A 16,758-nucleotide genomic window follows, 5' to 3' on the forward strand; every position below is an offset into this window, starting at 1 on the left:
ACCGCCCCCCCGGACTCTGCGAACCTGCGGCCGCCTCTGACTGCTTCCCGGGGATTTGGTCCTGTCTGCCGGGGACCGGGCCGCCTTCCCCGCGGCGCCCAGGAGCGGGGTGCGGGGAGCGGGGAGCGGAGACCCAGCGGTGCGCGGTGGGACGACGCGCCAGCCCGCTTCCCTCTCCCGCTTCCCTGGGGTTTGTGAGGTGAGTCCGGGGGCGCCCAGCCCCGGTGGCCGAGCTGCGGGCCGCGTCTCGGAGAGGGCTTCCCCTCGGCGCCGCCGGCTGGGTCGCGGCCGCCGGCCCCCGCGGGCCCTGGGACCCCCGGCTGGCGGAGCGCGGCGACCGGCGGGCGGCGCGAGGCCCCGGCCGGAGTCCGTAAGCGAGAACGCTGGGGCGAGAGGCTCCTCGGGGAACGCCGTTGGTCAGCCGCCCTCTCCAGCCAGTGATGGGCCTTCTGGGCGAGCGACGCGTCACCGACGCCTGTTTCTCGGCGTGAGGAGCCTCGTGCTTGTGAAGAGAAAACTGGAAATCGGTAACCGGCGTGTGGAGTGACCTGAGAAGAGCGGCACGGGGAGGGCTGAGGAAGAGACTCCCCAGGAGCTAGCACGGGAGCGAGAATCATGATGCCATCCCGCTAAGCCAGCAGTCACCCTGGGACAGTGGTTGTGCCGCGTGCATGAACCGGGCTCCTCCGGTGGCGCTTTTCAAGTGGAGAGGATGTGGATGCGTGACTTCTCGCCTTACAACTGAAATCCCGATAAAAACCATTATACTTCCCCTAGTTAAGTTGCGATCCGAAGAAAAACCGCGTGGCCCCTACCCCCCTGGGTATTGGCGCTGCCCGTGAAATAGGTGTCCCTCATCCATCATTCACTGAGCACCTTGACTGTCACATGAGACGTAGAGATGTGAGGTCTGCGTGCTCAAGGTGAAGGTTGAGGAAGCTGATGATAGGAAACATGTAATTACCATTCTCAGATGCCAAGCACAGGATCTCACTGAATCATCACAGTTTTGTCCAGAGTCACACAGGAGTGTGGAATTCAGATTAGAACCCAGGTTTATCTGTTATTAAAATTGGTGCTTAACTTTTTTTTAAAAAAAGGATTATGGTTTTTTTTTTTTTTTTTAAGATTTATTTATTCATGAGAGACACAGAGAGAGAGGCAGAGAGAGAGGCAGAGACACAGGCAGAGGGGGAAGCAGGCTCCATGCTGGGAGCCTGATGTGGGACTTGATCCCACGGACTGCAGGATCACTCCCTGGGCGGAAGGCAGGCGCTAAACCACTGAGCCATCTAGGGATCCCCAAGGATTATGTTTTTTAAAATTGTAGCAAATCCTTTATTTGCTCTCAAAGGAGGAGGGTATGTTGCTGTTAATACTCTTGGTGCTGCTGTATTACCTGCCTTGCTGACTCCTTGAATCCACTTAAAAGTAAGCACCCAGAAACAGTGCCTTGAAGAGTAAATGGTCACTTAAAAAAAGGTATATTTTTATTGTGTAGTTGTCAAGTAGTGTTTTTCTTGTGTCTGTTTTGTTTTCCGGAAATTGTTGGAGAAGAAGGAAGGAAAGGTTTCTTTCAGCTTTGTAGAAGTGTCTTCAGTTTGGTGATTCTGTACTGTGTAATAAGATGCCTTCAAATCTGGAAAAAGAAATTAGATATAAATGCATTCGGCTACAAACAAGATTTATTTAGGGTGCCTCTGTCCAGGCAGTTCTTACGTAAAATACCATAGGAAAATTGCAAAGGGCAATATTCAGTTGTCTGGAATTTCTGTTTTTAAATTTTCTTGAAAAATCTCTTCCTGAAGGACCACCGAACTTCTGCTAAAGAGAATCATGTAACTGAACGTTACTCCTTTTTCACTTTGATGGCCAATTGTTAGCTCAGAGAGAGAATTCTTTGTATGATGTATTTTGTTTTCTTTATATTTTCCTAGGTCCAGACTTCCTATTAGTATTATAGTTTGTTATTTGTTTTATTGCATTTGCTTATTGTCACTACTTCAAATCCTTTGTAGAACATAGCTGCTTGTATTTTAAAGTGATAGATTAGGGCAGCCTTCAGCCCAGGGCCTGATCCTGGGGCCCCGGGATCGAGTCTTATGTCGGGCTCCCTGCATGGAGCCTGCTTCTCCTTCTGCCTGTGTCTCTGCCTCTCTCTCTCTCTCTCTCAAATAAATAAATAAATAAATAAATAAATAAATAAATAAAATCTTAAAAAAAAAAATAGACTGAATCTGGCCATGCTCTTAAAAGTATGCTTGTTAGAACAAGGCATGTTTAGCTTAATGAACTGGAAATGTAGAGAAACTGTAGAAGTCTTTGGATGTTTGAACTTACCAGGTGGGAAAATGATTAGATATATTAGGAATACGGGTGCCTGGTGGCTCAGTCAATTAAGTATCTGTCTTTGGTTCAGGTCACGATCCCAGGGTCCTGGGACCAAGCCCTACATCATCTTCTCCCTCTTCCTGCTAGTCCCCCTACTTGTGCTTGCTCTGTCAAATAAATACATAATTTTTTTTAAAAAATAGATATAAACAGTATCCAGAAGTCCGAACAAGCGTTTAAGATAATGGATTTGGGGGCACCTGGGTGGCTCAGTAGGTTCAGGATGTGATCTTAGGATCATGGGATCCAGCCTCCATTCCAGGTTTGCGCTCAGCAGGAAGTCTGCTGGATAATATCTCTCCCTCCTTCCTCCTCTTTCTCCCTCCTCCTCTGTCTCCCTCTCCCTTCACCCCTCCCCTGCCTCCCTCCCTCTCCCTCTCCTGACACCTCCTGTCTTTTTCTGCCTCTTCCCTCAATTCTTTATCTCTTGCTCTCTAAAATAAGTAAATTAAAAAAAATTACAAATTTGTATTTAATGGCAAGAAAAGTGTGTGACAGACTGATTAGGGTCTTTAGAATCAGTCAGACTTCGGTTTTAGCCCTAACACACTTTCTAGTTGTATAAATTTGCATGAGTAATTTAATAGTTAACCTCAATTTACTCCTATATGTATTGGGGGAAATATATATATTTTACCTGCCTCAAAGAATATGAGGACTTAATGATTTGCTATGCATAAAAGTACCCAATAGAGTGCCTGACAAGCAGCCCCTCGGAAAGCTTTTATTTATACAGATATAAAGAAATCATGTTTCTTTATTATATAAAAATACCACGTAGATACATTAATTTTTTTCTCTACATTTGAATTCCCCATAATAGAAAGCATCATCATGACTAGAAAGATGGCCCAAAGGAGTATATATTCTGCTAGCAATGGTCTTATAAATTATAGATGAAATATTATATTTATACACAAAGCATAAGCCGAAGAGGATTGTTATGAAGGTTAAATGAAAATATGTATAGAATATTCAAAACTGTGTTTAGCATATAGTAAATACTCCCATGGCCTCCTCTCTCCAGCCACTTGCTTCTGCGATTGAATCTTCTCAGTCTCTAGTACTCCTGGCCAAAATACTGATGGGTGTTTTGCCCTTTACTATGCCATCATAGTAACTTTGCAAGAACTGCATTTATTGATTTATCTTGTTTATTAAAACTCAGGAACTTGTTTGGTTGTTTTCATTTCCTAGAAGCCGACCTTGACCAAGTTCTTTTTCCAATTGAAGGTGACTCTGAATTTTCCAGCTGCAGAATGTGTAGGGCCTTTAAAGGTAAATGAAAATTAAGACAAGTCATTTAAATGTGCTAGTTTCAGGGGCACCTGCCTGGCTTATTCCGAAGAGCGTAGGACTCTTAATTTCAGGGTTTTTCCTAACTCTGGGAAACAAACTAGAGGTGGTGGAAGGGGAGGTGGGCGGGGGGTGGGGGTGGGGGTGACTGGGTGATGGGCTCTGAGGGGGGCACCTGATGGGATGAGTACTGGGTGTTATTCTATATGTTGGCAAATTGAACACCAATAAAAAAAAAATTCAGGGTCTTGAGTTTGAGCCCTATGTTGGGTGTAGAGATTATTTAAATAAAACTTAAAAAAAAATGTCATTAAAAAAAAAATCAGTGGGGGTTGCCTGGCTGGCTCAATTGGTAGAACATACCACTCTTGATCTCAGGGTCATGAGTTCGACCTCACGTTGGTTATAGAGATTATAAATAAATAAGCTTTTTATTTTTTTTAAAGTGTGCTGGTTACGAAGGAAAACTTGACATTTAGTAAGTTATCTGCATGTGAATAACTGACTTATGAGTGACATAGCCTGCAGTTCCCATTATTAGTAGAAAAAACAAAAATAGGATTTATAGTAGAAGAGAGAAAAAATTCATTTTTTTGAGTAAACTGATTAGATAGGAGCCAGTTGGAATCATCATTATTTAGTTTCAGGCCATTAGTATTTTAAGTTCCAAAACAAAATTTTTCAAACTAGACAGAGTTGATCAAGTTTTTGCTTGCCAGATTCTGAAATCTGTTCAGTGAAGAACTTACTATAAAGTACTGTTTAGTTACCAGGATACGCAGAAAGCCATATTCATAACTGTAAAGTTGTTGGTAAGCATACAATAATAGTAAAGGGAGGTGCTTGAGGATTATTTGATCCAGGTTTGGTATACCAATGAAATGCATAGACTTCCCCCACTAGAAGTAAACTATTTGTTTTTAGTGAATAGATACTACCAAACCATTATTCTTTGCTTGTCTGCTCCTTCTCTAAATTCATGTATTAACCACTCCTTTCTGGTAATGTTATCATTCTGTAGATTGGTTAGGGCTTTCTTTACAGGAAGAATTGTTTTCCTATTATTATATTTTAGTTGCGTTGATTGAATTTTGCTTTTTCCAACTCTCAGACACCTCCTGTCTTTTCCATTTTTCAGATAAAGAGTTGATTTACCTATGTTCAGAAACATAATACTAATATAAAAATCCATAATATGTGTTTTATACTTAAGACTTATTAAAATGTCATACAAATACATGTATTTGTTATGTGAATGTTTATTTGGCTGTTGATATCAATTTTTCATCACTTTTGAGTGCTTTATTGTTTTTGTTTAGATTGGCAATGATGAGTAAACTGGAATTAAAGGAAGACAGGATGCTGGAGGTTCAGTTTGTGGGAGATGATGATGTCCTTAATCACATTCTTGATAGAGAAGCAGGTACTGATTATATAATTGTAGAGATGTTTATGTGACGGTTACAGATTACTTCACTTTTAAAATATTTTAAACTATTTTGAAAATACAGCACAAAATATTTCATCTACTAAGACTAAATAAAAACTACTTTTTTAAGTTTATTCCACTCAAATTTTTGAAAATTAAAAATAATAAAGCCTTATTTGATATGAAATGCTTAATAATAGGGGTAAGTGATAACTACCCATTGTAATTAAAATGTGTCGCCCCCCAAAATAATAAACTTTCAAGATTTTGCTTCAAACTATATAAAGTGTGGTGAAAAGTGGTGCATGTTTTCATCAAAAACACTGAATTTTTTCCCCAGATTTTAAATAATGACAATTTAAGTAGTACAGTTTATTTACTTATTTAACTGTAATGTTTAGAAAGAATTTATGCCTGTCACATTGTAATTCTTTGGATGTTCTTACAGGAGCTAAATTAAAAAAGGAGAGAACTCAGCTTTTGGTCAACACAAAGAAAATAATAAAGAAGCCAGAATATGATTTGGAAGAAGATGACCAAGAAGTCTTAAAAGATCAGAACTATGTAGAAGTTTTAGGACGAGATATTCAAGGTATTTTGGTGGTTGGAGTTGGGGAAACTACACTTAAATTTCTGCTAGTAGCTGAAATTGCTTTGTAGGATACATAACCATAGTCTGGTAGGTTAGGCAGTGGCGAGCTATATTATTATTTTTTAATTGTAAACTACATGTAATATAAACTTTACCATCTTTAACACATTAAGTGTATACTTCACAGTTGTATATATTCATGATTCTGTGCTACTATCCCCACCATCCATCTCCAGAGCTGTTTTCATCAGGCATACTACATTATTATGTTCCTCATCAGAAAAGCATTTGCTTCAGGGTTTTATGTACAATTGGAAAGGTTGGAAAGGTTGGAAGCACTGAGTTTCCAATACAGTTTTTTTCTTTAGTTTTATTTTTTCCCACAAGCAACCAGTCCTACACTCAATTATTTTTAGATTCTACAAACCAATCTAAAGTTATGTTTGTTTAATTTGAAATAATTTCATAAAGCAAGTCACTTTGTTATGACTGTAATCTTTACAAAATTAGTTAGAAAGGGGAACTTGGGTGGTTCAGTCGGGTAGGCATCTGACTCTTGATTTCAGCGTGGGTCATTTTCCCAGGTTCCTGGGATTGGGTACCATACTGGGCATGGAGTCTACTTGCAGTTCTCTCGCTCCCTCTCCTTCTGCCCTTCTCCCCGCTGCTTTACATACACACACATACACACACACACTCTCTCTCTCTCTCTTTAAAAAAGAAAAAAAAGAATAAGAAGGAAAATTCCAAGAAGTAATGTTGTTTCAACATTCGCATGCTGGTGTTGTGGTTTTTTTACACCTAAGCCAGATTCCTGCCAGATTATATTTATTTAAAATTGAAGTTGGAAAAATAAATAAATAAATAAATAAAATAAAATTTAAGTTGACTTAAAAAAATAAGGGACGCCTGGGTGGCTCAGCGGTTGAGTGTCTGCCTTTGTCTCAGGGCGTGATCCTGGAGTTCCTGGATTGAATCTCACATCGGGCTCTCTCCAGGGAGCCTGCTTCTCCCTCTGCCTATGTCTCTACCTCTCTCTCTGTGTCTCTCATGAATAAATAAATAAAACCCTTAAAAAAATAATAAAATAAAGACCAGGGGCACCTGGGTGGTTCAGTCAGTTGAGCATCTGCCTTCAGCTTAGGTCATGATCCCAGGGATATGGGATCAAGCTGTATCAGGCTCCCTGCTCAGCGGGGAGTCTACTTCTCCCTCTCCCTCTGCTTTTCCCCTCTCCCTTCTCCATAGGGCTTGATCCCAAGACCCTGAGATAATCACCTGAATCAAAGTCAGATACTTAACTGACTGACTCATCCAGGCACTCCAGAACTTTGCATTCTTGACTCCTATTACGGTAGACCTAAGATTGAAAACAACATATTTGTCTTTAAATTGTTTTTTTTTTTTTTTTTTTTTAATTTATTTATGATAGTCACACAGAGAGAGAGAGGCAGAGACACAGGCAGAGGGAGAAGCAGGCTCCATGCACCAGGAGCCCGATGTGGGATTCGATCCCGGGTCTCCAGGATCGCGCCCTGGGCCAAAGGCAAGCGCCAAACCACTGTGCCACCCAGGGATCCCTAAATTGTTTTTTTTTTAAGACTTTTTGTTTTTCAAAGATTTTATTTATTTCTGAGAGACACAGAGAGGGAGAAGCAGGCTCCACGCAGGGAGCCCGATGTGGGACTCAATCCTAGGACTCTAGGATCACTCCCAGAGCAGAAGGCAGACGCCCAACCACTGAGCCACCCAGGCATTCCAAGACTTACTTTTTATTTGAGAGAGAGAGCATGAGCAGGAGGGGCAGAGAGAGAGAGGAAGAGAGAATCTCAGGCAGACGCCCTGCTGAGCTCGGAGACCAACTCAGGTGTCTATCCCACAGAACCAGGACCAAGTTGGTGGGTCAACTAACTGTGCCACCCAGGCACCCCTAAATTTTTTTTTAAAGATATTTATTTACTTGAGAGAGTATAAAGAGAGAGCACAAGTAGGGTATGTGGAGAGGGAGAAGCAGGCCCCCCACAAAGCAGGGAGCTTTCTGTGGGGCTCGATCCCAGGACTCTGGGGTCACAACTTGAGCTGAAGGCAGATGCTCAACCAACTGAGCCACCCAGGTGGCCCTAAAAATTTTTTTCTTTTTAAGATTTTATTTATTTACTTGAGAGAGACGGCAAAAGGAAGGATGAGTTGGGGGAGTAGGGTACCAGGGATTGGGAAGAGGGACAGAAGCAGGCTCTCTACTGATCAGGGAGCTTGATGCAGGGGTTAGTCCCGGGACCTGAAGATCATGACCTGAGTCAAAGGCAGACACCTAATCAACTGAGCCACCAAGGCTCCCCAAAATTATTTTTTTCCCCAAAAAATACATATCTGTGAGGCACATGGCTGGCACATTCAGTAGAGCATGTGACTCTTTGATCTTGGGGTTGTAAGTTCAAGATCCACGTTAGATGTAGAAATTACTTTAAAAATTTAATTAATTTTTTTTAAAGATTGTATTTATTTTTCATGAGAGACGTACCGAAAGAGGCAGAGATACAGGCTGAGAGAGAAGCAGGCTCTCTTTAGGGAGCCTGATGCAGGACTCAATCCTAGGACCCCGGGATCACAACCTAAGCCAAAGGTGGACACAACCACTGAGCCACACAGGTGCCCCTAATTAAATCTTTAAAAAAAAAGGGTAATACATATTTGTAATAAAAACTCAGTGCTTCCAAGCTTTGTCACATAGTAGCATTCACAGCAAATTATATTTGGAAGCATGCTGGAATAAATGGAGGAGAATGCTCCAGACCAGGACAGATGCCCTAGGGCTCCTGACCCGTGTTCCTGCCCCTTCTGGAAGCCTTGTCTGGCGTCCTCAAAAGCCTGAGAGGATTATTACTCAGCACACCTGTAACCTATGTCTTTAATTTTGCACACTTACTGGGAAACTTTGCCTTAGAGCAGCGTTCTACAACCTGTTTTTTACTCTCATCCCCTAAAGAGCCTTTTTTTAGACAGTTTCTCCTAATTGCCCCCACTCACAAAATTTTAATACCACACGTATGTATCTGTTTACATATCTGTTGCCCTTGTGAAGACCACAGACCAGTTTATAATATCTAGGATGTTTTCACATTCTCCCTCCTCCCACACCAAAAGCTAATTTTTAACCCATTAAGAGCAATATATTCCTGTTAAGAATGCATGCTTTAGAGAACATGGAACTGTTAACAGTTGGGTGTTAAGCACATACATAAGCTTGTGTTGCAGTCTCTAAGTCGAGGAAATAGTGCTGTTCATTTGGCTACGGGTATGTACAACAAATGAGGTTAAAACTTGCAGTTGAGTCTCACAGACATGACTCTTTCTGTTTTGATTTGTTTTTTCTTGTTTGCCAAAATGTGGATAGGGATAGAGAATGCTGTTCCAGTTAAGATATAAGAAGGAGTTTTTTCTCCGTGTTTTCTTCAGAGAGAAAAGGTGACATTTATTATAGTCTTTTTTAGATATGAACAATAAGTTCTGCCCAATCTTTTATTATAACAAAAAGCATATATGCATTATTTTTAAGACACAGAGGACATTTGGTAAAGAATCTTTAGGAATAATTAGAAAGCAGCCTTTCAACAAGGACCTCTTAATACTTTATTGATTAATCCCTTTACTTACTATCAAAGTGTAAGCTTCTGCTTATAATCAGCACACATCTTGACATAACTGGCATAATTCTCATAGTCTATTAATCCATCTAATCTGGAGAACAATTATTGCATGGAAATGCTAGGTGATCTCAGCCTTAAATAGAAGATTTTTCCCAAAGATCTCCCAAAGCAAGTAGATAGGTGTCCTCAAGAGCAATTTGTCTTATTGATACTTCTCTTGAGCAATTGGTGTGGTTTTTTTAGTCTTATAAACAGTATAATTCTATACTTGATTCTTTATAAGTTGAATGCTAGAAAATTATGTGACAAATATGTGGTCTATTTATAGTTTATTTAAAGATTTTATTTATTTGAGAGAGAGCGCATGCACACAAGTGGGGGAAGGGAGAGGGAGAAGCAGACTCCCCATAAGTGCAGAGCCTGGTTTGGTGCTTCATCCTAGGACTCTGAGATCATGACCTGAGCCCATCAGCCACTTAACTTACTGAGCTACCCAGGGCCCCATTCATAGTATATTTAATGTTGCCTTATTCACAGTTCCATTTTTGAACTTAAGGATTATGTCAGGTTTTTAATTGTGGTTAAATAAAATCTCTTTTTAAAAATTATGAGAGGAGTGCCTCGGTGGCTCAGTCAGTTAAGTGTTTGACTCCTAGTTTTGATTTAGGTCACGATCTCAGGGTTGTAGGAATGAGCCTTGCTTTGGGCTCAGTGTAGAGTTTGTGGGATTCTCTCTCTTCCTCCCCCATTCTGTCGATTTCTCTCTCTAAAATAAATCTTTAAAAAATAATGTGATAAACAATAAATAAAAATTGTAGTAAAATAAATGTTACATAAAATTTCCCATCTTAAAGTGTATAGTTCAGTGTTAAGTACGTTCACATTGGGATCCCTGGGTGGCGCAGCGGTTTAGTGCCTGCCTTTGGCCCAGGGCACGATCCTGGAGACCCGAGATCGAATCCCACGTCGGGCTCCCAGTGCATGGAGCCTGCTTCTCCCTCTGCCTGTGTCTCTGCCTCTCTCTCTCTCTCTGTGTGACTATCATAAAAAAAAAAAAAAAAAGAAAAGAAAATTAAAAAAAATTAAAAAAAAGGGATCCCTGGGTGGCGCAGCGGTTTGGCGCCTGCCTTTGGCCCAGAGCGCGATCCTGGAGACCCGGGATCGAGTCCCGCATCGGGCTCCCGGTGCATCGAGCCTGCTTCTCCCTCTGCCTGTGTCTCTGCCTCTCTCTCTCTCTCTGTGTGACTATCATAAATAAATAAAAATTAAAAAAAAAAAAAAAGTACGTTCACATTGTTTTGCAGTCAATCTCCAGAACTCTTCATTTTACAAAACTGAAATTCTACTCATTAAAAAACTCCCTAGCCCTTCTCCCCACAGCCCAACAAACACCATTCTATTTTCTCTCTGAATTTGACTATTCCAGGTACCTCATATATGTGTGACTGGCTTATTTTACTTAGTGTAATGTCCTCAAGGACACGTGCCTCATACATGTTTTGGCACGTGTCAGAATTTTCTTCCTTTTTGAGGCTAGATATTAGTGCATTGTATGTATATACCACGTTTTGTTTATCCATTCATCTGTCAATGAGCATTTGGGTGGCTTCAACCTTTTGGCTACTGTGAATAATACTGCTGTGGACATGGGTGTATAAGTATCTTTTTGAGACTGATTTGAATTCTTTTGGGTATATTCCCAGAAATGGAATTGCTGGATCATATGTGATTCTATTTTTAATTTTTTGAAGAACTGCCATGTTTTCCACAGCAGCTACACCAAATTACATTGCCATCAACAGTGCACAAGCATTCCAGTTTCTCTGCATGCTCACCAACACTTTTTTTTTTAATAGCCATCCTAATGGTTGTGAAATGGTAGTGCTATTTCTGTAATATTGCATTCAGATTTATAAATAACATAGTTGGCCTCTATTAGACTTGGATTGTTTCTAAATTTTTATTGTAACCAATGTAGTAGTGATTATCCTTGGACATAAATCTTTGTTTAGAAATCTTATTTCTTCAAAAGAGACTTCTAGTAGCAGAATTACTGGTAAAAGTCTCCTAACTTTATAAAGCATACATATTGCCAAATTGTTTCTAGAAAGATTATATCAACTAGTATTAAGATCTCTCATTGGCATTAAACATTTTTTTCTTACATTTATTTAGACTTTATTCCCATTTTAATTTCTTCCGTAGTTTGTATAGTCGTAGTTTTTTGGTTTAGTGCTTTTCAAGTAATTTAAAACCTATTCAAAAGTCTTTTTTTTTTCTATTTAAAAGTTTTATATGTATTATAGTAAAACCTTCTTAGCCTTTGTGATTAGAACCATTGTTAGTCAATCAAAATGTCAGAACCAGAAAATCACAAAATAACTACTATGCTCTAAATATTTTGAGTTATTATATATAAGCATGCATTATGCTTATTTTTTTATTATGCTTATTATTATATATGTATACGCATTTCACTTAGTAATAGGCATTTAAGGTTCCTCCACTTATATATATATATAAGCATGCACACACACCAGAGTCTTTTCTTTAATTAGAAGTTGCCTAGAGGTCAGTTGGTTGAAGAACAGCATCACCTTTTGATTTTGATGTTGGACATTGTTAGCATATCCATAATGCATCACCTGGGATTTCAGGTATCATTTCCCTCCATTAGATTGCACGTTTAAACACACTTTAAATGGAGTCTTGGTATAGTTACTGTTTTTTCAAATTTTTTCTTAAAATCTTTTATGGTTTCTCATCTATACCTAATATGAAACCATTCGTTTTAGTTAATAACTTTTATCAGATACTTCTAAACCATTTAATTTAGTTTACATAGAAACCACTCAGTATCTTTAAATATTTTGTCTTTGTGCCAGACATTTAAGTTATATAAATAGAGGTTTGCCATAAACAGATTCATGCATACATGAAAATCAGATATATGAGAGAGGTAGCATTGAATATTGCTCAGCTAAGGTTCAGTAAACAGCATTGGGACAGTTGGGTATCCTTATGAAGAAAAGAAATTGGATCTCTACCTCTGGTCATAAACAAATTAATTACCTTAATTTAAGACTTACATATGAGCAAATGTAAATGCTTTTACAAGAAAATATGAGAATATGGTTTTGACTTGATTATAGAAGAATTTCTTTAATTAAAAATAAAAGATTGACATATTTAACTAATTATAATTAACGCTTCTCAAGAAGACAAACCACAGATCAGAAGAAAATATTTGCAAAAGACATTTTTTAAAGAAATGTTACTCAAAATACACAAAGACCTCTTAAAACTCACCAGTGAGAAAATGAATAACCTGATTTAAAAAAGAACAGAGGAACTGGACATCTCACCAAAGAAGATATACAGATGGCAAGTAAGCACATCAAAATCTACTAGCAATATATGTCATTAGGAAATTGCAGATTAAACAATAAGATATTATTTAACACCTATTAGAATGGCCAAAATGCAAAACATTGACAGTACCAAATGCTGGCAAATCTGTGGAACAACAGGAATTCTCATTTACTGCTGAGATTGCAAAATGAATGGTATAGCTCTTTGACAGTTTTGCAGTTTCTTAGAAACTAAACATATTCCTACCATATGGTATAGCAATAGTCCTGATGGTACTCACAGGTGTTGAAAATTTATGTCCACTCAAAAACCTGCACAAAGATGTTTATAGAAGCTTTGTTTATAATTTCCATGGCTTAGCAGCAACCAAAAAGTTCATGAAGAATAAGTTAATTGATATATCCATACAATGGAATTATTCAGCACTTTTTTAAAAAAGCTATCAAGACATGAAAAGATGTGGAGGAACCTTAAATGCATATTACTAAGTGAAAGAAGCCAATCTGAAAAGGCTACTGGCTATGATTCCAACTATATGGCATTCTAGGAAAGGCAAAACTTTGGAGACAGTGAAGAGAGAAGTGGTTGCCAGGCATCGGGATGGGAGGTATGAATAAGTAGAGTATATAGGAAATCTCTGTATCTTCTATTCAAGTTGGCTCTGAACCTAAAACTGCTTTTAAAACAAAGTCTTTGAAAAACAATTCAGTACTTCTCTTCCTCAAATGTCATCATAAAAATGAGAGAAGACAAGTCACAGAATGGAGAAGATATTTCTTCCTTGGAAATAAAAAACATGTAAAAAGATGTTCAGCCTCATTAGTGGTTAGGGAAAGGGAAATTAAAACAACTCTCCCCATAAGATTCATTTTACACCCACTTGATTGGCAAAGATTAAGGAGTTTTGATAATTCCAGGTATTAGTGCATATATAATGGGGACTCTTAAACAGTAAGGATAGTGAACACTGATTCAGGGAAAGTCTGGTACTGTTTTGTAATAACAGTAATAAACCCATTACATATTAACATATATTACATATGTTTAGATGAAAACTATTTCCAAAGAGAAATTAGTGAAGAAGTCATTGTTTCACATTTTTACAAATCTCTTTCATGTCTGACTTAGTAGAAGATGAATTTTCATATCTGCTTCACATATTCCATTAATCCACAGGGCGGTGCTGTCATCACACATCATGTAGTCTCTGGAATAGCTCATTATCCACTCTTGATTGAGAAAAAGTCAATGTCTAAGTGTTGTTATTAAATAGTTTTGGCTTTAGCCACACTTTGAGAATTGCTGTGCCAGAGAGTAGGCTACTAGCCATGGGTATCTAGTATGTTGTAGGTAGCAGTTGTTATTTAAAGGGATGATTTTAAAGAAGGGAAATGAAATCATCTTGATCGAGAATGAGAGCTTCCACTATGTAACAACTATTTAAATCTCAGCCTCAAATAGCTCAATTGTACTTTGCATGTTTGCTTCAAGAAGAAAACATAATAGAGTTCCTTCTGTTTTCCCTCCTCAGGGGCAACACTATCATGTATATTCCTCTAGTCTGAAGAGGCTTTGGGGGGGGGGGCGGGGCGGGGCTTTGTATGTGTGTTTTAAGTTTTTAGTTAAGATTTTATCTTTTTTTCTGTTGATTTTGCTTATTTTTCTAAAATAAGCATTGGATTTTCTCTTTCAGAATCCTTGAAAAATGGCTCTGCTGCAGATGGTGGGAATAAAGTTTATTCTTTTCAGAATAGAAAACACTCTGAAAAGATGGCTAAATTAGGTATGTTGCTTTTTCTAAGGTGTATTTAACCACATGCCCCACAATTATGTTATTACATTCCTGAAAAGAATGAGGAGATGTCATTTTATCATGTTTTCAAGCATACATAAAGTCAGTGTTTCATCCTCAGATGTGTCTTCTATTCCCAGCTAGGTTTTAAGCCTCTCATAGGAATCCTGTCTTTGTCTTCTTCTCACGTGTAGCCTAGGTTCTGAACAAATTTTTAAGTATATGGGTTACTTAAGTCACAGATACTCTGAATTTATTGAATAAGAATTTTATACTATATATAGAATAATGTTTGTGTTATAGAAAACTATATAAAATTGTTACTAATGGGCTCTTGTAACATTTTCTTACTCAATTTACCACTTACACTAATTATACATGAATTACTAATTTTTAGAAAACTAAACTAAAATGAATTACATGTAGCATTAAAATTAAACCGTCAATCCAATTAAAATTAAAATTCAGATTGCACTTTATTTGGGTCCTGTGGGGTGTGAAGGGTCAGATTTAAAAGCTTTGAGGAAGGGAAATAATATGTAAAAGCAGTTTGAAAATTAAGGAAGTCTAAGTATATAAGGTTCGGGAACACCAAGATGTTAAGAGCAAGGGAATAATAATTAGCTACCTGGTAAAATGTAACAGTTGTTTAATAGGGTTTTAGTCTATAATTATGGGATACCAACATATATTTCTGAAGTGGTATATTTTTATGCAGTCATTCTGGTTAACCAGGTAAGCATTCAAGATCAAGTGAAAAACTTCGGTGTTGACATTGATGAGGAACATAGAAGAGTAATTATAAGACCTATGTTACAGAACATAATAATATTTAATCATTTGCAAAGTTCAGTTTTTCTGAAAGGTATAGTATGAAATTTATTAATTTTGAAATTAATATGGTACATATAATAATTTACATTAACTGATCTGTTTCTTAGTGTTTATAATCTCCTTGAAAGCTTTCCTTCTGTAAAAATGACTGCATTCTGTGTAGGATCTCTGAGAAACCAGAGAAGAAATGCTAAAACGATTATTAGGGAAAGTAGGACAAAGAACATTGGAGAAAGAGAACTCATAGTGAAGAGATGAGCCCCAGAGGAGTAATCAAGTAGAAATTCTCCAAGTAGATAATCAACATGCATATAAAAACCGTGATGTATGTCTTATATTGTATGGGCTGCAAGAAACTTAAGTATTGTTAGGTTGTGCATTTGTTTGGAAGCGGGAGACCTAGGTTCTTGTCTCACAGAGTTGAAAAATAAATCTTGGAGACAAAAGAGAGTGAGTGGGATCCCTGGGTGGTGCGGCGGTTTAGCGCCTGCCTTTGGCCCAGGGCGCGATCCTGGAGACCCGGGATCGAATCCCACGTCAGGCTCCCAGTGCATGGAGCCTGCTTCTCCCTCTGCCTATGTCTCTGCCTCTCTCTCTCTCTGTATGACTATCATAAATAAAAAACAAACAAACAAACAAACAAAAGAGAGTGAGTATAGTGATAGAGTTTTATTAAGCAAAAATGCAGACAAAGCTCTTAGGAGTGAGATAGGTCCCAACAGGGTTGCCACTGAGGGCTTTTAGGGTTGGTCTTTGATTGAAGGCTAACCAGGGAACTTAAAACTTATTCTCTACTGACAGCATCTTTATGTAAGCAATAATACTTAGTGATAACTTAGTAATACTAGTGATAACACCTTTATTGGCTTACTTCTTTGTATTTCCTGTTGACCATAGGTGACTGTCATAAAAAAGATACCCCCCCACCCCCCGAACACCTAGAGCAGAGTGGTCTGATGTGTTCACTTATCTCTGGTTTGCTTACACCTCTGCATTTTTTGGGATTTCTGTGAGCCTGATCACATAGCTACCTATCTATCCCTCCTACCCAGCCCTGCCTGTCCCTTACTCATTATCATCATAAATGAAAGAAATATATAGTCATGAAAAGATGGTTTTCTGGATAATTTGAGACTGATCATACTTTCTAAAATTTATGTTTAGTTAGGACTTCTGTTTAGTTGTGATGCTTTTTAAAGAGTTTCTTTCACTTACTAAGTATTGTTGCTAATTGTGTTTGCATCTAATTGTATCAATGAAGTAGAAGGCCTTAGTATATTTTTTAAAGGTCTTATTTGAGAGAGAGCACCAGTACCTGCACACATGAGTGTCGGAGGGGTGGAGGGAGAAGCAGACTCCTCACTGAGCACAGAGCCTAATATAAGGCTTGATCCTGGGTGGCTGA

The 16,758-nt window shown here is 38.6% G+C and overlaps 1 protein-coding gene across 2 annotated transcripts in view; it reads left to right on the plus strand.

Annotated features, from left to right (window-relative positions):
- ORC2 (origin recognition complex subunit 2) overlaps positions 1 to 16,758 on the plus strand; it is a 46,360-nt gene continuing 29,602 nt past the window's right edge. The window contains exons 1-5 of one of the 2 annotated variants that reach the window (XM_026002570.2): positions 1 to 199; positions 3,589 to 3,669; positions 5,007 to 5,110; positions 5,565 to 5,708; positions 14,421 to 14,510. In XM_026002570.2, coding sequence (XP_025858355.1) covers positions 5,014 to 5,110; positions 5,565 to 5,708; positions 14,421 to 14,510 — 331 coding nt within the window. In that variant the 5' untranslated portion in view covers positions 1 to 199; positions 3,589 to 3,669; positions 5,007 to 5,013. Of the gene's footprint in view, positions 200 to 812; positions 1,055 to 3,588; positions 3,670 to 5,006; positions 5,111 to 5,564; positions 5,709 to 14,420; positions 14,511 to 16,758 lie in introns of those variants that run through there. The other variant, XM_026002571.2, reaches the window with a different exon arrangement.

The sequence above is a fragment of the Vulpes vulpes genome, chromosome 16 (genome assembly GCF_048418805.1).
Source record: "Vulpes vulpes isolate BD-2025 chromosome 16, VulVul3, whole genome shotgun sequence".
Classification (NCBI taxonomy): Eukaryota; Metazoa; Chordata; class Mammalia; order Carnivora; family Canidae; genus Vulpes; species Vulpes vulpes.